Consider the following 22,376-nt stretch of genomic DNA (forward strand, 5'->3'; position numbering starts at 1 on the left):
TTTGTACCCGTGTTGATGCCTGTGTCTGTAAGGTGCAGCCACTGGCGCTGCTGCCACTTGCAGCACTCATCACGTTCGTGCCATCCTTCAGGACAGGCGCTGTCACAGCACAGGTTGCTTGGAATTGCTTTTTCCAATTAAATGTATGGAGCTTGTTCCCTCTTCGGGCTCACAGATTTACCAGCAAGGGGGAGCGCTGGCGCTTGTCTGTCAGGCTGGGAGTGCCGAGGAGCACCGGGGCAGGCAGCCTTGTGAGAATGCTCCACTGCAGCCTGGAAATAGGAGGCAAAGAGCATCTTCTGAAGAGAAACCTGGCTGACAGTACACAGAAATGCTTCAAAGAGCAGCACGCTGTAGTTATGCAGCCATCTGCTGCTCCCAGGGGCTTTGGGAGTGAAAACTGCACTTGGGCAACATCTACACCAATTTCTGTTGCAAAATGCATCCTTGCAGGGAGCGCGCAGGCAGACGGGTTTGCTGCGTTTGAGAACAGCAAACTGCGCCCTTCTCTGCAAAGGAAGCAACGTCCTTGCACGTGGAGTTTAACTTCATTGCTGCCCCTCCAGAGAGCAAGCCCAGAGCTTGTTTGGCCAGCTCCGAGCTGCAGCTTCATCAAGCTCAGGTATTTCTTGGTGCCTCTTGGTCCCTGGGTTGGTCTGTGCGAGGCAGACAGGATGCTAATTTGTTTCTGTCTTCACTTGGGCGGTTTTGAAAAATGTCTCTAATGAAACTTGTGTTATTAAATATGAAATGTTTCAAGGCCAAGAGAAAAACTGGCAGGTGAAGGGCTTTTTTTTTTTTATTTTTTTTTCCCAAAGCTGTGACGAATCCATCTGCTGCCGCCTTATTGGGAAAGTATTGCGTGTGCGTGGAGGGCTGGTTCCAGGACGTTAATCCATCACTGCTCAGGTTCAATAGGATCGCTCTGCGCTGCCGATTAGGTGCTTAATCTGCGCGGGTTTTGGTTTACGACACACACCTGTCCTCACTTTGATTTGCCAGGCCCCGTCCTCCATTCCTGCGGCCTCTTCTGCTGTGTTCAGCATCTGAAAGTGGATTTTTGATCCATTTCCCCCTGAAAAAATCTGCAGGGATCTGTCCTGCACATGCATTCACCGAACCAGGCAGGAAGAGCCCGAAGTCTGCTGCCTCCTTCCCTGGATTTTCAAGGGCTCTTGGATGTGTTCTGCCTGTGTGCCTGCTTTGAGACAGCAGTCGTTAAATGAAAGCTTCAGAGGCAAAGCCTTGGGTTCTGTAGCTGGTCGGCAGAATGGGAAATGGCTGTGGTCTGCCTGTACCAGGGTTAAGAAAGGAAAATACCTGTGCCTCCACACAGCTGCAGCACAGACAGGGGAGCAGCTGGAAACCTGCTCACGCATCGTGTTTCAGAACAGAGCTTTAACCTGCAGCTCTAAAATGTGCGCCTGTCTGCGAGCAGCTGTGCTTCTTGTCCCCACCTCCCTCGCGGGGAAGGGGATGGGATTTCATTCGGTGCTGGTGCTGCTCCGTGTCCAGCAGCGGCTCACTGGGCGCCCTGCTCCCTCCGTCCCCGCTGGTGCCTGGCTGCGGGCGGCCCCCGACCCACCTGCACCTCTGGGATCCCATCAGTGTGCACAGGCTGGGTGCCCACAGCGCTTCCGTGCACTGCAGTTACGGGAACAACACCGTAATTGCCACAGAGTTCATGAAATCACCCCATAACCTCGTTCCTACATCCTCCTTATGGCTTGAGGATGGGGGGCAGAGCCTGTTAGGAAGGTACAATCAGGATCCCGTCCTCGCCTTGTTCTCAGGGCCACTGCTGCCGTTGCTTCTCCATCATTGTTGCGTGCAGGGGTGCAGGAATGCGGTGCCAGAGGCAGGTGGCAGGCGCAGTGTAGGAGCTGGGAACGGGCCCAGGGCTCGGGGCTGGCTCTTGTTGCCCATGCAGGCGCTGCCTCTGCCTGAGGGGGTGCTGAGCTTGCTCATGGCAGATCCTGCCCCGGTGTCAGACCCTCACCACGCAGCGTAAAGCTGGCTTTGTGTCAGCAGGCCAGAACGCCGGGCAATATCTGCCTTCTGATTCCTGCTCTCAGTGCACTGCATCCATCCTGCTGTCCTGGGAGTTCAGCACGTTGCTGTCTGTGTGCACAGCTCGGGAAAGCAGTCCCTGCTGTGGGAAGCATGCTCCTCACTGTGACAGCTAGCCTGCATCCGTCAGCGCGTCTCCTGCGGTGTCAGCTCTGCGGGGACAGCTGCTTTGCCCTCCTGTCCTGTGTCTGACAGCTGGGCCTGACGTGGTAGGAATAAATGGTGGGCTGGAGCTTGGGGGCTTTCACAGGGGGAAAACGGGATGGAGGAGCACGGCACAGAAGTGGTTCAAAGGGAGATGGGTGTTGTAAGCAGGTCTGGTTCTCCTCTCGCCTTAGGACTGGCCCAGGGACTTGAGGTTCTCCTGCAGGCCCTGAACTGCCAGGGAAGTGCCAGCTGCGTGCTGGTGCAGAAGCGGAGGCAGGCAGAGGAGCTCCCAAGCATCTGCTCACCCCCGTCGAGCACAGGGCTAGGCTTCAGTCCATCACATGCCAGGTCTTTCATGGAGATCTCAGACGTGGAGGGCCTGGGGCTCCCTGCAGGCTGCAGCCAAGGCAGTCCTGGCAGCACCTGGGTGTGCCGCAGCAGGGAGCCCTCCAGGAGATGGTTTTCCTTGTCCGTCCCTGCTGTGCTCCACGGCTCGCTGGCTGCCTCCCCTTCTTGCTCGTGTCCGGGATAAGATACCCGGCAGGCCAGGAGCTGCCGCTCTGTGCCCAGTGCTGTGCTCAAGCGTGCTGGAATTGAGTTTCCCAGGAGTGTTTGCCCGAATTGGAGCTGGCAATGCTGTCACAGTAACAGCAGCAAGCCTGTGTGCAGAACAGAGCGATAGACATGATAAGAAATTATTATTTTTTAACACTGTCTCCTGGGTAAATGCTGACGAGAGGGAGAGCAGTTTAAAAATCAGGGCTTAAAACCCACCTGGACAGCATTTGTCTCTCTAGAAGCATTTTGCAGGGAGGAGCCCTTTTGTTTTGGTCCTTGGCTGATCTGCACGCCCCTGGCTAACCGAAATGTGGATGCAGACGAGAAAGGAGCCCCCAGACCCCTCCAACACACCTCCCATGGGGCAGCGAGGCCAATCCCAATGCCCTGGGAGCCGCGCGGTGCCGCGAGGACAGCCGAACCTGCAGGTCTGCTCGTTCCCTCCCTCGGTCCTTCCTTGTATTCAGTTTCTTATCTTTTATCTCTGGGAGCACTCGCTCATTTTTTTCCCCAGAAGCACGGGCCAGAAAACAGACCCCTCCGAGGGCATTGTCGGCGCGGGTCTGGCGTAAAGGCTTGACAAATAGTTTGTTGCTTTAACCCCGTCGGATTTAGACTCTGAGAGAGGAGGTCCCCGGGCGCAGATCCCTCCAGACATTAGCGGAGGAATTTTTCCCACTACTTCCTTCATCAGCCTCCAGGGCCTGTGCAGGGCATTTTTAGCCTCTCTGGTCCCCGTTTTCCCCGAGCAGCGCACAGAGGGAGCCCCGCGCAGGGACGGGGGCTATCGAGGGGTGCGTGCTGCTTTTCAGCGCCGCAGGTTACACGCTCTCATTTTACGTGTGACTCGGGGCCATCTGAAAATATTGCTGACGAGCCTGTTGTGCCAAACTGGGGAAAACTATTTGTGGCCCTGTTGGTAAATAAGATGACCACGATCTGCAAAAATAGGTTCCCGATGTCAGGAGGCCTTATATAGACGGATCCATAGCCCGGCCGTGTTAATGGTGCTGGGCACCCGGTAGTTCCCAACAAGTTTGGGAGCTTCTGAGTGCCTCGTATGTCTGAGATTTGGGTGAAATTTTGAGCACATCCTCTTGAAATTTTGCAGATAAATCTCCATTTAGAAATACTCATTCCACCACTTGTGAAAGCAAGTGCTTGGAGAGTGCTTTGCTTTTTAATGGCCTCGAAAGCACAGGCCTGTCATTTTTCAAACTGGTGTTTCCATAAGCAGAAGTTAAGGCTGATTTTGGAAGAGTTTTTTTTGCTACACAGGTATTCGGGGTGTTAACACACTGGGTAAAAGCTGTGACAGCCTCTGTGCAGGGGACTTCTTCCTGATTCTTGATTTCACAGAACTGCAGAGAATTTAATTTCTGCGGGACGTTTGCTCACCCGAATGTGGTTGACTTGAGCCAAGGTATTTGCAAGCTGGCGGGAGGCTGTGAGAGCAGCCAAGGCATTTGTGAAATCTCATTTTCTTCTCTCATCTGGAAAGAAGGTTTAAAAATGCCAGCAGGTGCAGCGGCCGCGTGTAGCAGTGCTCAGCGCGGTGCTGCCTCTGATAGAATCAAAGCATTGCACAGGCAGAAAGCTGAGAGCCTGAACCTGCTCCTTCTGAAGGTTGGTGCCGAAATTGGGGGCGCTGCCCTTGCAAGTGGTGCAGGTAACAGGCACAGCTCCGTTTGGGGCTTTTATTTCAAAACCCTGCTACCTGGATGGATTTATGACAAGGGAAATAAATCCTGTCGGCTGGGAAGGAGCTCGGAGGAGACTTGGGGAAGGTCCTGCTTGCGAGGCTTCGGGCAGGCTGTGCTGACACCTATCGGCAAGAGCTCCTCGCAGGGCGTGCTGCTGTGCCTGTGCCTTGATGGCCCCATCCATGAGGTCACATAGGTAATACTCAAGATTGAACACGCAGTAGTGACTTCCTGGTGTGTACAGGCGCTGGTACGAGGTGCTTTCAGACAGATCTCAAAATGCTCACGCCTCATAACCCGATTCTACATCTTTCACAAAAATGCGTGCTTTAAAAAATCTCTTCTTAAATCCGGTGGGCACGTGGAATGACAAAGCACTAGATCATGCTTGTCTGCAGTCCAAGGATTAATATTTATTCCTTGCATGAAATATTTAGCAAGTTTGGCATTAAGCGCTGGAATTACTGGAACAAGGGAGAAAAGTGCGCTCCTCGTGTGAACAAAGCACGGTGCAGACACTGATGGCTTTTGGAGATCAGCCTGAAAACAAAAACCGGGGAGACAGCGAGCACGGGAGGAGCAGGTGAAAAGGCAGATGCAAAGAGCTGCACTGAGCGCTGAGTGTGGTGTCTGGGGACCTGCAGTAGGCACCCCTGGCCTGTGCAGGTGCCTTCTCTCCCTACCCACTGCGGTCACGCTCGGGTGCGGCACACAGGAGAAGAGGCAAGTCAGGATCCCAGGGCCAGGTTTTCAGTAAATACTTGAATTTTCTTTGCAGCCACAGTTCTGAAGTGAGCATAGCCCGGCTCCTCCTGATGCTGAGCTGTTTGTGCTTGTTTTGGGGAGGCTTCTCTGACTGCGCACACAGGATGCTCCTTAAAGGAGAGGGATGGTTGAGGTTTTTTAGCCTCTTGGTAGCTGTAACCTCACCAAATTGCACAGCAGCCATTTCCTGAAACACCAGTAATTTTGTGTGGGGCTGGAAGGGGTTCTCAGACCTCTGAAATTGCCCTGCCATGTCCCTCCTGTTGTGGCAATGAAACGGGAGCTAACTGGGAGCGTGACTTGAGTGAAAAGTGTGGAGCTCAGCACACGCTCCTCTGCAAACCCACACATACTTCAGTCCCTTCCCTACAATTACTGTTATTACCACATCGTAGTCTGATACAGCAATTTCCATTCCTCCGTTTGCCTCCTTGAGGGAAGACGAGTAGCAGGAGCTGATCAGCCCTTTCTCCCTCTGACGGCTGAGCTCTTTAATTAGCATCAGAGCAGTTTTGTGTAGGACGTCGGACTGTTACTCAAATCACTTGAAAGTCTGCAGGGTGCAGTATCACTGAGGCGGGGGAAAAACACGTAATAAAACAGAGAAAGGTGGATGGCTCGTTGTCATTCTGATCCCACCCACCTGGAGGGAAAGGGAGCTTGCAACAGCGCTACCATTTACGGCACGGCCAGCTTTGCATTTCCCAAAACCCGGTGAGGTTGCAAAGAGGATGGGGGTGACCTCACCGTGAGCAGCACTCGGCACCTGGGAGTGACGCTGCCGGTGACAGCGCCGTGAGAAATGTTCCCAGCCAGGATAGGCACCAACAAAAACCCCTCCTGCACCGCTGTGTGCTGGGCAGGGTGCAGAAATTGCAGCAGAAATTGCACGGTGCAGAAATTGCATCCTTGTTTTCAGCTATTAAGAGATAAGGGGCAAAGCCCCGGGGTGTTCTGGCACCCTTATCTTGTTGCCGTTTGCCCAACACTGCCGTTGCTGTGTAAGGACGTTTCTGACTAATGCTAGCAAAGGGTGACTCAGTAATCCTGTTGCACAGGGTTCACAGGGCACTGCCTCTCCTTTTAAACAGCGTTGTGGACACTAAAGTTGGGCTGCGTGAGAATTTCCGGGGCAAAAAGATGACTGTGACATTGCAAAAGCCTGGAGGTGACTGATGGGGCTTTCTGACTTCTGCCTGCCCGGGAAAGGCTGCGGGACGCTGGATCTTCAATTCAACGCCCCGAGCCTTTGCTGGTGTCGGGTGGAAATTCAACACTGAGAGCTCAGCCGAGTCTTTGCTGTGTGACAGCTGCCCTAAGCGTCAACGGCGAGTCAGTTCTGTACCGTAAATTTTATATTCTTGCAGAAAACCTCCGCTCGTTCTGCAGAGGTGCACGGATTTCTCCCCCCCACGCGAACTGAGCAGGCAGCAGACACGGGTGCCTGCAGAGGCTTTGATTGAGGCAGGCTGTGCCTGTTGGGAAGGCGACTCAGATCCTGTTCAATTTTTCTTGAACTCTACAAAGCTCTGCGAAGCTGAAGTCCTCTCTGTGGCACAGATCTCTGTTCTCATTTAATGCTTCCTGGCAAAAGAAAGGAATTTTTTTGAACCCAGATTGTAGGGAACACTAAGTCACATGTGGCTTTGGTAAGGGAAAATGATACTTTCCTGGCTCTTAAAAGCTTTAAGGTTTAGCAGCCCCAGTCAAAGCTGGTCTTGAAAACGTCCCTAATCCCGGTGCCTTGTTTTAAATGGGACAAAAACAGGTGAAAGTCAGATGCTGGATGCGGGGCAGCTGAGCGCTGCGTTACAGCGAGTCCTGAGTGCTGTGGTTCGACTTCTGGAGAGAGCCAGTGTGAGGTGTGCCACCGAGGTGCCCGCTTTTCTCGTCGGGGGGCTCCGTTGGCATCTCCCAGTCGTGGTGCTGAGGCTGGGATTGCCTGGGGTGCTGCTCCTCTGCCCGTAGGCTCCTCGTTGTCTCGCTCAGCACACCGCTGGGGAAAAGCTTTCGGGCAGATCTGCAGACTACTACGGAAAAATCCGGGCTGGACCGTGAAGCCAAGGGATTTTTTCCTTCTCTGGTTTCCCTTCCCATAGAGGGAGAAAGATTTGGGGATTTCATGCTGTCAGACAAGTTTCAGGATACGCTGAGCAAGGCAAAACGCGACCTTCCCGGCGGCAGGACGAAGCCGCTCCGCACGAGCGTGGTCGGGGTTGTGCCTGGGCCGTGGTAGATAACGCGCCGGGGCGGATGAGGTTTCCAGATTGGGGCTCACCATTTGGTTCCTTTAAGTCTGCTGGCCTGAAAGCCGGGCCAGGGAACCCAGGCTGAGCATCGGGGCAGCTGCTGCCCGCCGGGAGGCTGCAACCCCAAAAAGCTGTCGGGGAGAGCAGGAGCTGCCCAGGTGGTGTGAGCACAGTGAGTGTGAGCCCCCTGCCCTCGTTCCTGCCAGGAGCCTGGCAGCCGGGTGGCCTCTCCTTCTCCCCTTCTAACAAGCAATTTGCTTTTGACCGATTCTTTGCAGTTCTCTGTAAGCACAGCACAAACTCCTCGGAGCAAAAGCCCGCGCAGCGTTTCGTTCTGCTGAAACACCGTGACTTTGCAGAGCTGCAAAAAGCTCGGGAAACGCCAGGTTGCTGGCAGAGGTCGCCTTCCGTATCTGGCTGCTGGAGCCCAGCATCTCTCTGGCTCTTTCCCTGGGAGTAATACATTCCACTGATAACGTCCCTGCGAGATTAAGTGCATCCGTGTAATGGGATGTAATTTGTTGAACAAATGCAGCTTGCTGGCGAGGCGAGGCCAGCTTCCAGAGAAGGGTTTTTCCCCGTTCTGTGGCTGTGGCCGTGCTGCCCGTGGTGCTGCTGCAGCTGCGAGCCCCCGAGCCTGCCCTGGGCCTGCTCCCTGCTCCCCGGCTTTCTGCGCGGGCCGTGGGCGGCTTCTGAACCTGGGGCTTGGCTTCCTTCGCGGTGAGTGCCCTGGCTGCTGTACGAGCCTGCTTTAATTTCTCAGCTCGCCCTTTGAAATTGGAAACTCGGCTCTGGGCCTGTGTTTGTTTATCCCGTCACTGCTTGGAAAGTGAATCAGCTCGGGATGACTGCGATCGGCTCGCTGGAGCCCATGGAGCAGAGCATCCTCTTGCTGGAGCCAGGGCTGCTTGAGAAATCCATCGGGCCCGGCAGCAACGGCCCCCAGCCATCGCTAGGAGCACTTCTCCCATCACTCCAGAAAGCTGAGCCTGCCCAAAGAAAATTCCCACAAAATTTCTCTCCCTCATAGCACCCGAGAGCTCCTTCCATGTCTTCCCCTCACCCCGGAGACGGTGCGAACGCCTGGCTGCACTCCATCCCCTCTCCTGCAGTATTTCCCCATCTGATGCTGCTCTGAACCAATTCTTTCATCTCTGCGATCCCGTCCCAGCAGGCACCCAGCAGCTTTTCCCTGCGTTTTTATTTTTGTCTTTTAAGCTCCGCTTGATGTTTGTTATGTGCCCTGTTTCTGGAGTTGCTCGGGGCTGTGCCTGACTTCGGCTGGTCTGGAAATTCGTGTTAGCGTGCCCCTGGAGTGAGGTTTTTCTTTTGTGGCTGCTGATCTCTGCGCGTGCTGCTCCAGTGGCATTAGAGGGCTGAATAAATGGGCTTTAAAAAATGCTTATAAGGACATATCATAAATAGGTGGCGTTCAGAGCTCGTGTCAGAAGCGATCAGAGGCTGGCGTTTCTCTTCCACACGTCCACGGAAGCCAGAGATCTTTTTTGTTTGTTTGTTTTTGAAAAGTATGTATCTGCTTTGTGAGCCAGGAAAATCCATCAGCTGGAAAAAAATAGCTCGACTGGCTTTTAACTCCTCATCTCCACGGAATAAACAGCGTCAGCTGTAGAGAGATGTTCCCCTCTGTGTTCAGAAGCAGTTAATTGCGCTGCACCCTCTGCGTGCTTGGGTTTTTATCCCCAAGGAAAGATAATCTGATAGAGGGCTCGGTGGTGTTACCGGGGTGCGGAGCTTGGAAACACGTTCCGTGCTCGGCGAGGAAGGGCCCTCTGCGCCCACCAAGGAAAGGAGGCTGTCGGAGCGCAATTAGCAATTGCTAAAAAATTGCGTCGGGTGCAATTAGCAAACGATGCCCTTCTGCAGGCGCTGCTGTACTTCGGTCCGCGGCAAGGCACAGAGGCCGTTTCATTTGCAAGTGTAATAGCAGAGCGCTCCGAGCAGGTCGTGACAGCCCCGAGAGGAGGAAGCCCTCCTGTCGGATCCTTGCGGGCAGCCTTTGAGCCGCCGCCCGGCCGGCCTCTGAAGCTCGGACTTTGAGCTGCGGGGCCCCGGGAAGCGGAGCCGTGTCCCTTTGATGTTGCTGGTGCCGTACCTGGCTCCGCGCTCCGCATACTTGAGACCTGAAGTCACAAAGGCTGCGGCGCCTCTGCCGCCACCACCACCTCCTCCCCCTCCTCCTCCTCCTCTTTTTCTTCCTCCCCCTCCTCCTCCTCGCCGCCTTTCCCGGTGCTGCTGCACCCCTCGAGGTGCTCCTGCCCTTCCTGGGCTTGGTGGGAAGGTGGCAGCGAGCTGGAACGGAGCTGTGCTCAGACACCAACTTCTACCAAAGCTGCTTTTGTACCATTTTAAACCCCAAACTACAAGCCTCGGCTTTGAGCAGCGTCCGCTGTTGCTACAAAGCCCAGCGGGGTTTACTTGGAGACCTCTGACAGCTGCTGGGGCAGTCGGGTTTGCAGTCCGTGCCCGTGCGTGGTCATGTTGCAAACATTTTTATCCTGCCATGGCTTTTGTGCCCTGCCTTAGCAATAAGGAAGCGGTGTTAATGCTCCAATATTCCCTCTCCAGGCTGCAGCCACCCTCGTGCACGTTTCTGGCCGAGTGCAGATCAATGCAGTTGAGCCGCCTTTATAGGACAGGCACTGAGCACAGCAACCTCGCAGAGAGCCACCTCGTGCTGCGACATTTCCCCCATTTCAGCACACTCCACCCACGGAGCAGAGTTCACGGCTGGCCCCAGGACATCGCTCCCGAGCCGGGCGGACGCCGCCCCGCAGTGCCCGACCCTTTGAAGCCCCGAGCACGCCGCGGCCGCCTGCTCACCGCACGGGAAGAGGCTCCGAGAGGCCAGCTCTTCCTCTGGCTTGTGAAATTCAGATTTTTTCCTGCCTAGCAGAACGAAACTCTGCCTTCGTTTACACCCGCGCAGCGTCCGATAATAGGCAAAGCTTCCTGAAAAACCGGGGCTGGCCTCTGCCTTGGGCTGTTTACATGGCTGTTGTTGGCTCCTTTGGGAACCGTCTCGGTGTCTGGGGCAGGGGCTGGCCTTCAGGTTGCAGCAGGAGGCAGGGGGCATTTCCCACTGCCCGGCAGCCCTGACCTTCCTGAGCAGGGTGCCGGGCTGTCCCTCCAACCCCAGCCCAACCTGCACGGGAACAATTCTAGCCAAGCCGTCTGTTTAACACCAACTCCTGTCCCAGTTTAAAACCAGCACTTTTTGCATCTCACTGGTGTCCCTGCTGCAGACAGACACGTGCAGCGACCTGCTGCGTGCCCCGTGCTGTCTTGTGATGTCCTGGGCGGATAAGCAGAGTGGTGGGTAAGGGAACACGCAGACAGCCGGCTTGTTCTCTACAAGTCAGGTAGAAACTTTGCTGGCAATCGGCTTGCCATGCCAAGCCTGGGAGAGCGACTTTCAGGCTCTGCCAAGGAAATACTTGGGTTGGAAACCTGCTGGTGTGGATTAACGAATTGTACACAGCCTGGAAAACTGGAAGTCTGGAATTTGACTGGGAACAAAAAGTAACCAAACATGACCCTCTCGTGGCCCCTCAGACTTTAAGGAGATGTTGGGTACAGTCCTGGCCATGCCGTGTACCTGTCCTAGCTAAACAATTGTTTCCTGAACAGCTTTATTCCCCTCTTCCCCCGTAGCTGCAGCACCTGAGAGCAGCACCAAAACCTGCTTTGTCCCTAGAGAAAGGTGGCAGCAAAGCCCCTCAGCCTCTTTGTGCTTGGCTGGGGGTTGCTTTTTGGCTTGGCTCTTACCACCCACCACCTGGAACCCATCACAATCGAATTGCTTTTCTCAGCTGCAACACCTTAAAATAGCTGCTCTGGTTTCTTTTAAAAATAGGCTTGGTGCTGCATGTCATTACCTGCTAAAAATGCTTCTCCTGGTCCTATTAGGACATCAGAGAAGAGCAGTCGCTTTGTTATCTCAGCCTTTTGGAGAGGGTGCCGGTGCTCCTACAGCCACGTGTGCAGCCTTGCCCTTGGGTTGCCCCTGGTCCCGCACGGCCCTGCTTTGGGTGACACATTCGGGGTCAGCTGAAAATGTGTGGGCAGAAGGTGAGATCAGTGCCTTGCTGCATACTGGGAAAACCCTCGGGATCTGTGTTCTGAGCACAGAGCATCGCAGCAGCGAGAGGCCGCGTCTTGCTTTTGCACGTAGCAGTCCTGCTCGGGAGGTGCCTGGCTTGAGCAAAGCCTTCAAGCCTCCAGCCGGCTGGGTGAAAGTCCCTCGGTGATTTTTTGGAGGAGCGCTGCCTTGTGTGAACTCGGGGAGGGGCTGTCAGCTCCCGCAGCAAAGCGCTCGGGGTTTGATTGTGCCGCTTTGAGAAAACGGGATTGGGTTCCTGCCGCCGCCTCTGAGCTCCCCAGCGATCCGCCACGAGCAACACCGGATGTGTTAGAATTAGTATTCATTCTCACTCCGTCCTTGGGGAGAAGTTAGTAGGTATTTGGAGGTAATTATTGCTTTTATTCAGTGCTAAAGCAATAATTTAAAGGGATATGTTAGAAAGCTAGTAATTTCCTGCCAGTGACTGACAGATGTTTTGCCATACATGAAATGTGCTTTCAGGCTCCTACTAATTACAGTGACACAAATTGGCAGTAGTTTTCTTCCCAGGCTCCCAGCTCTAATTTTGCCTTCTTTGCTGCTTTTTTTTTTTTTTTTTCAAAGGTGGAGCCTCCGCGTCACCTCGCTTTGGTAAAATTCCTGTAGGGTTTGATGCCTGTGTTGGAGCCTGGTTTCCTAACCGTCCCCCTTCCTGTCCCTGCCCAGGTTCGTACCCCTCTCCCAAGGCTGGCGCCACGCTGGTGGTCTACAAGGACCTGCTCGTGCTGTTCGGCGGGTGGACGCGACCGAGCCCCTACCCTCTGCACCAGCCAGAGAGGTTCTTCGACGAAATCCACACGTACTCGCCCTCCAAAAACTGGTAAGAGAACCTCTGGATTCGAAGCACGGGCTTTGATCCCTGGAACAAGTGTCTGCAGTGCCCGAGCGCTGCCCGAGGTGTCTCCGCAGGCCCGCCGGGACTGGCTGGCAGGGACAGGGGGTGCCAAGGTGTGGCTGATCCCGGCGTGTCTGCGAGGCTGCCTTTCAAACAAAGAGCAGGCAAGGCATCGCTGCTCTGGCCCAGAGACTCGCACGCACTGCTGTCTGACACCTCCTGGGTGGTGCTCGCTTCCGTGTTGCTGTTTTACCAAAAGGCTGCCAGCACCACCCCAGTGCTCTTTGGAACATCTTCGGGGCGGGCAGAAATCTGGGTGCGAATATTCCCAGCGCGTAACTCATCTGGCTGCGAGCTCGAGGTCGTCCTGGGGAAAGTAAGGGAGAAAGCCTTAGCTCCTGGAGGTTTCACTTTTTGGTGGTGGTGATCCGAAATTCAGGGGAAAGGCGTTGAAGCAGGGGTCTGTGCTGCTGCAGAAAGCTTTCTGCCTCTGCAGCTCCAGCAGCGAGCGAGGAGGTGGCAGGAATTTTCCCTTTAAACAGCATCCAGCTGATTTTAGACCACACTTTCTCACTGATGCTTGTGTGAGAAAGGAGCAAATGCTGTATCAAAGCAGCGAAGGTTCTTGCTCCTCTTTCATTGAGAACTTTTAATCATCAAAAGTGTCAATTACCCGATGCACTTTGGGCAGTGTCGTTAGAACACTGTAATTAAACTGCGTTGGAAATAATTCAGGGCAAACTTAATTGAAAGGGGCGATATTTCCAACTTGGCCTTGTGACTTTGTCATGTTTTAAAAATGTTGAGCACATTAGTATTTCTAATTAGTTTCGTTATTATTTGGATCTTTGTCGGTTTTCCCTGAGGTTTTCCTCTGTAATGCTTTCTCGAGGACTCTGCTGGCCCGTGGGATTTTTCATTTTGCCATTCATCCAGGACCATCCTTTCTGCCCCGGTGCTGAATGTCTTTTCTCCCTGTTCCCCCAGGTGGAACTGCATCGTGACCACCCACGGCCCCCCTCCCATGGCAGGACACTCCTCCTGTGTCATCGAAGACAAAATGATCGTCTTCGGAGGCTCGCTGGGATCTCGGCAAATGTAAGTGTGGAGAGAAGGCGTCTGAGGAGTTCTCCTGCGAGCAAGGGGTGTGTTGTGGTGGTCGTGGGGTAGCAGTTCAGAAAGAAACCTCCGAGGGGCTGGGCTGTGAGACCCTTTTCAGCAGGACCCCTCTGCAGCAGTCGGCACCAGCAGCTCGGTGCTGCCCGGGCCGCAGATAAGCGTGCCGCCAGGGCTGTCCGCGCAGCGCAGCGTGACTCAGCGCCGCTCAGAGCAGTGCCCTGAACTGGGGCAGCCGAGAGGAGGTGAGGCGTGTGGGAAGGTCACATGCGGGTGCAGATCCGTGTGTTGATCGGAGGAGTCTGAGATCATCCCGGCTGCTCACCCTGCCTGCCCTCGCGCACTGCTGGGCTGGTGCTCGCTGCCGGCCCGCTGCGGGGTCTGCCTGCTGGCTTGCTGCACCTTTCACTGCCCAGGGCAAATTCCCTCGAGGCACCAGCCTGCAGAAAAACGATTCTGTGATAAAACCTCCACCCTGAATCAGCATTTTGAAGCCCCTGAGGGCCTGGTTGTGCCGTCAGGAACCAGGCACGCTGCAGCCGGGTGCTTGTTTGGGACTTGAGCTCAGCAGCTGTACCTGTGGCTCAGTGTTTCTTCTCTGGTTTCTTCCCCACAGGAGCAACGACGTCTGGGTGCTGGATCTCGAGCAGTGGGCTTGGTCCAAGCCAAACATTTCTGGGCCCAGCCCTCACCCGCGAGGTGGCCAGTCTCAGGTGATGCTCTCCTTCACTGACTCAGCTCCACGGCAGCATGCACTGCCAAAGATAAACCAGAGAGAAACCAGGCACAGCTGAATTTCCAGCTTCCAGGCAGCTCTCTGTGGGTCGTCTGAAAACTAGTGCCCAATTTCTGAGTTACCTTTGCAGTCTTTTGCCCGCCAGGCCCTTGTTTTCTCTAGCCAGCTGTTCTGTGAGATTGCACTTTTAATCTCCCCAGCGCTCCGGTAGATACTGCGCTGTGTCTTGCACATGACTCAGAACCGTAATGAGCATTTCTAGAAAACAAATTGCTGTTTTACCCATCAGAGGAGAAACAGCTATCAAGCCCCGTGGCGTTTAGGATCAATTAGGTGTTATCACATGTTGGTTTTGCTTGGGGCCCCTTTAATTGCTCCGGTCTCCTGATCCTTGGTTCAGGTGACTATAGATTGCACCCGCTGAGTGCATGGCTCCGGTGGTGCCTGTTTTAGTGCCTGCCTGGGGCAGGGAGCTTGTGGGAGTCACCGGGCTCAACACAGGCGTCTGTTGCAGCTGGCAGGAGGACACTCAGGGGTGCCTAGTGCCTGACTGGCCTCAGCTGGATGGAAGCACCCCAAAGAGATCACGTCGTGCATGGGAGTGGCTTTCCCTCCATCCAAAGAAAGGGAGGGGGGGGACTGGTTGCCCACCGTGAGCATCTAACACGCGTTGCTGTAAGCCTGCAGCCTCCCAGGTGGTCCTTTCACCCTTTTTGGGAAGAGGAGCATTGCATCCTCTGATGTTTGCTCAGCCTCAGGGACGGTAACTGCTCTCCTCTGTAAAAGGGACCGGCTTATGAGCCGTTTGGGACAAGGCAGCGGGGCGAACTCTGCATCCCGCTTTGCCCTGGGCCCAGCAAAACCGGCTTTCCATCCTGGCTCCACTCCTCATCCCCAGGCAGACAAAATTCAGCAGCGTCTGTGCTGCTGAGAAGCCGTAACCCGGCTCTGCACTCAGAGGCCTTGCTGAGAGCACAAGGGATGGCTTCGCGTCCTTCCTGCTCTGAAACGCTCTTCTTTGCCCCCACAGATTGTAATCGATGATGAAACCATTTTAATCCTTGGTGGCTGTGGTGGTCCCAACGCAGTAAGTATCCTGCGGGGAGCAGGGGCACAAGCCACAGGCATCCTGCTGTACCTGTGAGCCCTGGGTGCTGGCTTGGGCAGCGGGGGGCTCTGCGCGTGACCTGGGGGGCATTTTTTTGTCCTGCAAACTAGAGCTCACGGTGTAGACGTCCCAAAGAAGTTGTTACTTCTGCTGGAGCTGCCTTTCGTTAACAAAAACCACCCCGGGAGCAATCTGAGCAGCTCATTGAGGTTAACTGGAGGAATTGTCCCTGGTTTTGTGCTGGGACAGCAGGCGTGGATGGAGGGACTTGTCCATGGCCACAGTAGGGTGCAGGCACCCCTGGGTGCTCAGATCCCAGTCAGCTCACTGTCCCTCTGTCTGCAGCAGCGAGGCAGCAGCACAGCTCTGTTTCTGCCCCTGATGGGATGACCCTGGCAGCAAGCTGCTCTCCTGCATCTGTCACACTTCTCTTCACAGCTGTTCAAAGACGCCTGGCTGCTGCACATGCACGCGAACCCCTGGACGTGGCAGCCGCTCAAGGTGGAGAACGAAGACCACGGAGCCCCGGAGCTGTGGTGCCATCCTGCCTGCCGGGTGAGTGGCTTGGGACGGAGGCAGCGGGGTCTCTGGTCCGTCTTACCCCCTGCAGGCCTTTGCCCAGGATGCCCCAAACCCCTGCCTTTTTGCCCCAGTTCCTTCCCCAGAGCTCGAAGGGCCGCCCTGCAGCTGTAACGCGTCCCCTCCTCTCCCCTCCTCCAGGTGGGACAGTGCGTCGTGGTCTTCAGCCAGGCTCCCAGCGGGAGAGCCCCGCTCAGCCCCAGCTTGAACTCTCGCCCCTCTCCCATCAGCGCCACGCCGCCCGCCCTGGTGCCCGAAACGCGGGAGTACCGCTCCCAGTCTCCCGTCAGGAACACGGACGAGGCTCCCTGCGTCAACGGCCGCTGGGGCACCCTGCGGCCCAGAGCGCAGCGGCAGACGCCCTCGGGATCGCGGGAGGGCAGCCTCTCCCCGGCCAGAGGCGACAGCTCGCCCGTGCTCAACGGGGGCAGCTTATCGCCCGGAGCCGCTGCGGCCGGCGGCGCCTCCTTGGACAGCCCCGTGCAGGTGGTGTCGCCCGGCACGCCCGGAGCCGCTGAAGGCTGCGAGCTGAAAGTCGGGCTCGCCCTGGCGCCGAGGCGGGGGTCGCTGCCGGAGCAGAGAGACCTGCGCTTGGGGTCCCTCGACCTGAGCTGGGAGCAGAAACCGGCTCCCGTCGTCTGCCAGACGGACGGTGCGGACAGCAGGACGCTCGGCGCCGGCGCCAGGAACCCCCCCGAGCAGACCAACGGCATCCACACGCCGCCCCACGTCACCGGCTCCCTGCCGGGGGCTGTCTCGCCCGGCGCGCTCCGCAGGAGCTTGGAGGCCGTCAAAGCCCTGTCCTCCAAGGGCGCCTCGGCTTCTGCCGCCCTCAGCCCTCCCCTCGTGGCCTCGCCGGGGTCCCCGGGCAGCCAGGGCGCGGGTGCCGAGGCGCGGCCGGGCTCTGCCCAAGGCGAGGGCCATTCCCTGCCGCCCATCGCCCGCCGCCTGGGCCACCACCCTCCGCAGTCCCTCAACGTGGGGAAGCCGTTGTACCAGAGCATGAACTGCAAGCCCATGCAGATGTACGTGCTGGACATTAAAGATACCAAGGAGAAGGGACGAGTCAAATGGAAAGTGTTCAATAGCAGCTCCGTGGTGGGGCCGCCTGAGACCAGCCTGCACACGGTGGTGCAGGGCCGAGGGGAGCTGATCATATTCGGCGGCCTCATGGACAAGAAACAGAACGTGAAGTACTATCCCAAAACAAATGCCTTGTACTTTGTGCGAGCAAAGAGATAATGTGGCCCGAGCTGTGCACCACCACCACCTCCCCTCCCTCCCCGGGGCTCTCCCTCTCCCTTCTAAGTCTGTCGCGCAGGCACTCAAACTGTGAATTAGGGCACAACAAACCAATAAAGTCCAAGCAAACCTCCAGTGCTGCCCGCCCGTTCCCAGTAAGACCCCAGTTAAGCGAATCGTGTTTACAAGCAGGGAGGGAGCTCCCTGCCCATAGGATCCACGTTGCTGTGCTCACGCAGGAGCTCTCTGCTGTGACCTAGGCCAAGGATTTAGGGTGAGCAGGCGGGAAGCCTGCCATCCCGTAGCCTCTTGAGTTTTTTTTGTGTTTTGTTTTGTTTTGTTTTTTCCTCTTCCAGGGGTTTAAGAGGCCTCGTATCTCTGAAACTCTTTGTGGAACACGAGTAGCAGCGGTTTCAGTAAGAACCAGCTCAATACCTGCAGACAGGAGGCTGTTAGCTCGTGTGCACTGATTGCTCCCATGCTTCGAGTATGGCTCTGTAAGGAACATAACAGCAATACCTGAACAGGAACCTTCCAGCACTGCAAGTTGTGACCTTTGCTCCAAACAAACACGATGCCTTTTTTGCCTCTCACCCCTTTGGCCTGACAGTCTCATTCCTGTCCTCCATGCAGGACCATAAGAAGGAAGAAAGGACAGTTTTGCGTTGAAATGCCAAAAAAAAAAAGTTGAGAATCGGCTGGGCAGGACTCGCTTTCGCAGCCCTCTCCTCCTTGCCTGGCAGCCTCGGTGCTGGATCTGTGGCGCTGTGTGATCCCGGCCGGCGCAGTGGGTACGTGTTTGGGAACGCTCGCAGCAGGGGCACGGCGCTGGCCACGAGGTTGCTGCTGTCCCCCCGTGCGCCTCGGCGGAGATGGAGCCTCCCTGCTCTGCCCCGGCTCTGTGCCGCGCTCTGAGGACGTGCTGAAACCGGGTCCGAATCTCAGAAATTTTTGGGGTGGGGGTGGTTCCTGCGAGATCCCGACCCGATTTCACCGTCTGACATCTCCGACTGCTGTGTGGGGGGTTCAGCATCGTTCTGGATCCCACAGCAGAAAATGGTTTACTCCCAAAATCACGTTGCGCCACCAAAACAGAGATTGGGCTGCCTGTTCCCCTTTAGGCTCGGGGATTCCATGTCCGTGAACGGCCCAAACACGTACACAGCTTTTCTGCGCCCGCTGAAGCAGCACCTCATAGCCTGGGAACGCTTTTTTTCCAGCCAAAACGATGAATATTGGTAAACTGGAGCATGTGAGCGGCAGGGTGGGCCGGCATTAGCCTTGATAGCAGTAACAAAATCATCTTTGCATGTGCCTCCTTCCGCAAAGATTAAAACAAAGAAAAATCCAAATGGATTGAACCTGTGTGTCCGTCTGGGACAAACTTCCTTCCTTCCTTCCTTCCTTTCCAGCTTGAGATGTGGGGGGTGGAAATGGGCAGATTCTGCTCAGTTTTGGTCAACAGCGCGTGCCCAGCTCCGGCCCAGGGCTGGCAACCGCCGGCATCTCTCACCCAGCGCCTGAAATAGCTGAAAAGTAGGAAACTCGCCCCAAACCGCCGCCCGGCCCGCTGGCAGTGCCATGACGTGGTCCCCGTCCTTCTCCGTCCCCACCGAGCTTTGCTGGCTTTGGCTCGTCGGAGCCGCGTCCCCGGGAGGGCTCAGGGCTGGATGTTTTCTACCAAAATCCCCCCGCCCCGATAAAAGGGGATTTATCCGTGAGCCACTTGGGGCTGGGGCAGGGCCCGGGGCAGGACGGTGCCCTGGGTGCTCCGTTTGTAGACAGACCCCTGCTGAAATCCCCGCGCCTCGGGAGCGCCCACCGCGGTGTCCGGCGCGTTCCCCCCCGCCTGCATGTCCTGGCATCGCCCCGGAGCGAAACCCAGCAGGAATTTGGGGCCGCCGGCTGCGAGCTCAGGGTGTCCCCATGAGGGGCTATCAGTCCTCATGCCGCCTGCGCCCTGCGTCCTCCACCAGCCCCAAATCCCCCTCAACCGGCCCCAAAACCGCCCTCCCCTCCCTGCGCGTCGCAGGAAGGCATGTTCTTGCGATAAATTCCTCGGAAATGATAAATTCCTCAGAAACGGCCCCGTTTTCCCCGGCGGCGCTGGTGCTGTGAGGTCCCCCCGCCACTCAGGTCCCCCCGGCGCTGGAGGCTCGGCCGCGCGTAGGAACGCGAAGTGATTTCAGTGATATTTAAATCTGTGTACATTTATTTTTTTTTTTATGTTTTTCCCCCTTCCTGGATGAATTTTTAGCAGTTTAACAAATAAAAACTGAAGAAACGGACGGGCTGCCGCCTGTGCTTGGGGTGTGCGGGTGGCCGCGCCGCGGAGGGATGCTCCTGCTGTGTGCCCTGACAGTTTGGGGTGAAAAGGGCAGCTTTTGGGGCTCCTGGTTGGCAGCAAGGCAGGGCTGGGGGCACACCGCTCCCATGGGGGGGGTGCTTCACCCATTTCCTGCAGCTTTGGGGTGTCCCGCAGGCTGTGGGGTGGGGACCCGAAAGCCAACAAACCTAAGGGCTGTGTCCCTATAACCCATAGCTCTGGGGTTCCTATAGCCTATAGGGCAGTGCCCCTATAACCCGTAGCTCTGGGCATCCTATATGCCATAGGGCTTTGTCCCTATATCCCATAGCTCTGTGCTTCCTATAGCCTATAGGGCTGTGCCCCTATAACCCATAGCTCTGGGGTTCTTATATCCTATAAGGCTGTGCCCTCATAACCCATAGTTCTGGGGTTCCTATGTCCCACAGGGCAGTGTCCCTATAACCCATAGCTCTGTGCTTCCTATATCCCATAGGGCTGGGCCCCTATAACCCATAGCTCTGGGGTTCCTATAGCCTATAGGGCAGTGCCCCTATAACCGATAGCTCCCGGCATCCTATATCCCACAGGGCTTTGTCCCTATAACCCCTAGCCCTGGGGTTCCCATACCCCCAGGCAGTGCCCCCATTACCCCACCCCCCTCGCCCCGCCCCTCCCCCATCCCTGGGTTCCCCCCCCTCCCCCCCAAATCCCCGCGCCCCCCGCGCACGCGCGGCTGCCGATAGGGGCGTGGCCTATCCGTGACCCCTCCCCCTGAGTGACGTCACCGCGAGTCTACAGCGGCCGCAGGTGAGGGCGGGGACCCCGCGCCTTAAAGGGGCCGCGGCGGGGCCGGGGGGTGCTCGGGGACAGAGGGGGGGGGGGCAACGGGGGGAGGGGGGGGGCACAGGGACCTGGGGGGGGCACGAGGGATACGGGGGGGGGGGGGCAGGGCCCATGGGGGAGGGAACAGAGCCGGGGGGGGGCGTGGACCCCATGGGGGGGCGGAAAAGGATCCCACGAGGGGGGGGTGGGGGGTAGGGACTGGAGGGGGGGGCACACGGGGAGGGGGGGGCAACACGGCTCGGCCCCCCCTGTGCCCCCCAGCCCCCTGCCCGCCATGGTGGAGCCGGGCTGGCTGCTGAGCCCCGCGGGCCGCCCCTACCTGGCCTCGGTGCTGCACAAGAACCAGCGCAGGGTGTTCGGTGAGCCCCCCCCCAAACCCCACAACACCCCCCCGGGACCCCCCCACCCCGTGCTGACCCCCCCATGGTGCCCCCCCCCCAGGCCTGCTGGAGCACCCCACGCTGCCGCCCGCGCTGGCCGTGCCCACGGCGCGCTACAAGATCTTCGTCACCGGCAAGAGCGGCGTGGGCAAGACCGCGCTGGTGGCCGCCCTGGCCGGGACCCCCGCGCCCACCGCCCACCGCGAGACCTTGGGTACCGGCGGGGTCAGGGGGTCACACAGGGGGGGCTCTCGGGGCTCCCCCAGTGCCCCTGGGGACTTACACCGGCCTCGCCCCGCAGGCATCGAGGCCAGCAGCGTGTTCTGGCCGGCCAAGCCACGCAGTGCCGAGCGCGCGGTCATGTTCCAGCTGCAGCTCTGGGACTGCGGCGAGAGCGCCCTGAGGAAGTTCGAGCACATCCTGCCCGTGAGCGCACAACGGGGGCACGGGGGGGGCGCGGGATGAGACCCCGCGGGGGCGCAGACACCGCTGCGTGGTGTCTCCGTGATGTCTCCGTGATGTCTCCGTGGTGTCCCGTGTCCCCCCCAGGCCTGCAAGGAGGAGGCGGACGCCGTCCTCTTCCTCTTCTCCTTCACCGACCGCGCGTCCTTCGAGGAGCTGCCGGCACGGCTGGCGCGGGTGGTGGCCCCCGGCGAGGACCTGCTGCGGGTGGTGGTGGGCACCAAGTATCCTTTGGGGTGGAGGCGGGGGGGAGATCGGGTGCTTTGTCACACCCGTGGGATTTTTGGGGTTTTGCCGGTTTCGGGTCATCGACCTTGACCCCGCGCCCAGGTTCGACCTGGCCGCCCACGCCGACGTGACGGAGGACGACCTGGCGGCCTTCGAGGGCACCTGGGGGCTGCCGGTGCTGCGGGCGGGGGGCAGCGGGGTGGGCCGGGGGGGGCTGGCAAGGGTGGCCCCCCTGCTGGACGCCCTGGTGGGGTGGCTCTGGGAACGCGACCAGGTCGCTGCCGGCGTCGCCCCCGAGGGGCAGGAGCCCCCCCCCACCTGAACCCCGCTGTGCTGGGGGGGGGGAGCCCCTCACGGCGGTGTTTGCCCCCCCCCAGCATTAAATGGCGATGCTTTTCCAACCCGCAGGGTCCCCTGGTGTTGTTTTGGGGGGAAGGGGAGGGGTCCCTGGGTTTTGGGGTCTCTGGGGTGGGGGGTTGGGGGGTTCTGGGGAGCTCCAGCAGGGTGGTCGCTGGTGTGGTGGGTGCTGTCCCCGGGGGGGTGAGGGGTGGGGATGGGGGTGGTGGGATTTGGGGTGCCCCGGGATGCCGAGGGGGTGGGGTTCTGGGGGATGCTGCAGATGGGGGGTGGGGTGCTGGGGGTTGGGGTGCTGGATTTTGGGGTGTTGGGGGGCTGCAGGACCACGGGGCTGGGGGTGCTGGGGATTCGGGGTGCTGGGGGTTGCGGGGGGGGCACAGCCCCCCTGCAGGGCAGGACCCCCCTAGCATCCCCCCCAGCACCCCACATTTCCCCACCGCTCCCTATGGCCGGGCCGCTTCCCAGCACCCCAAATCCGGGGGGGGGCAAACCCTGGCACAGTTCCAGGACCCCAAAGTGGGGGGGCTGTGGGACCCCCCCGCCACTTCA

General features: G+C 57.8%; 2 protein-coding genes across 2 annotated transcripts in view; both read left to right on the top strand.

Annotated features, from left to right (window-relative positions):
• Positions 1-19,557, top strand: part of FBXO42 (F-box protein 42) — a 48,860-nt gene extending 29,303 nt beyond the window's left edge. The window contains exons 5-10 of the mRNA XM_082776927.1: positions 12,300-12,453; positions 13,456-13,566; positions 14,201-14,297; positions 15,351-15,407; positions 15,867-15,983; positions 16,149-19,557. Coding sequence (XP_082633053.1) covers positions 12,300-12,453; positions 13,456-13,566; positions 14,201-14,297; positions 15,351-15,407; positions 15,867-15,983; positions 16,149-17,249 — 1,637 coding nt within the window. The 3' untranslated portion in view covers positions 17,250-19,557. The remainder of the gene's footprint in view (positions 1-12,299; positions 12,454-13,455; positions 13,567-14,200; positions 14,298-15,350; positions 15,408-15,866; positions 15,984-16,148) is intronic.
• Positions 19,558-20,628: 1,071 nt separating this feature from the next.
• On the top strand, positions 20,629-21,793 carry CPLANE2 (ciliogenesis and planar polarity effector complex subunit 2). Its single transcript, XM_082777237.1, has 5 exons — positions 20,629-20,759; positions 20,842-20,994; positions 21,082-21,206; positions 21,330-21,466; positions 21,573-21,793. The coding sequence occupies exons 1-5, from the start codon at positions 20,675-20,677 to the stop codon at positions 21,790-21,792; spliced, it is 720 nt and encodes a 239-aa protein (XP_082633363.1). The 5' UTR covers positions 20,629-20,674; the 3' UTR covers position 21,793.
• The last annotated feature ends 583 nt before the right edge of the window (positions 21,794-22,376 follow it).

Source organism: Aythya marila (genome assembly GCF_965140915.1).
Source record: "Aythya marila genome assembly, chromosome: 21".
NCBI lineage: Eukaryota > Metazoa > Chordata > Aves > Anseriformes > Anatidae > Aythya > Aythya marila.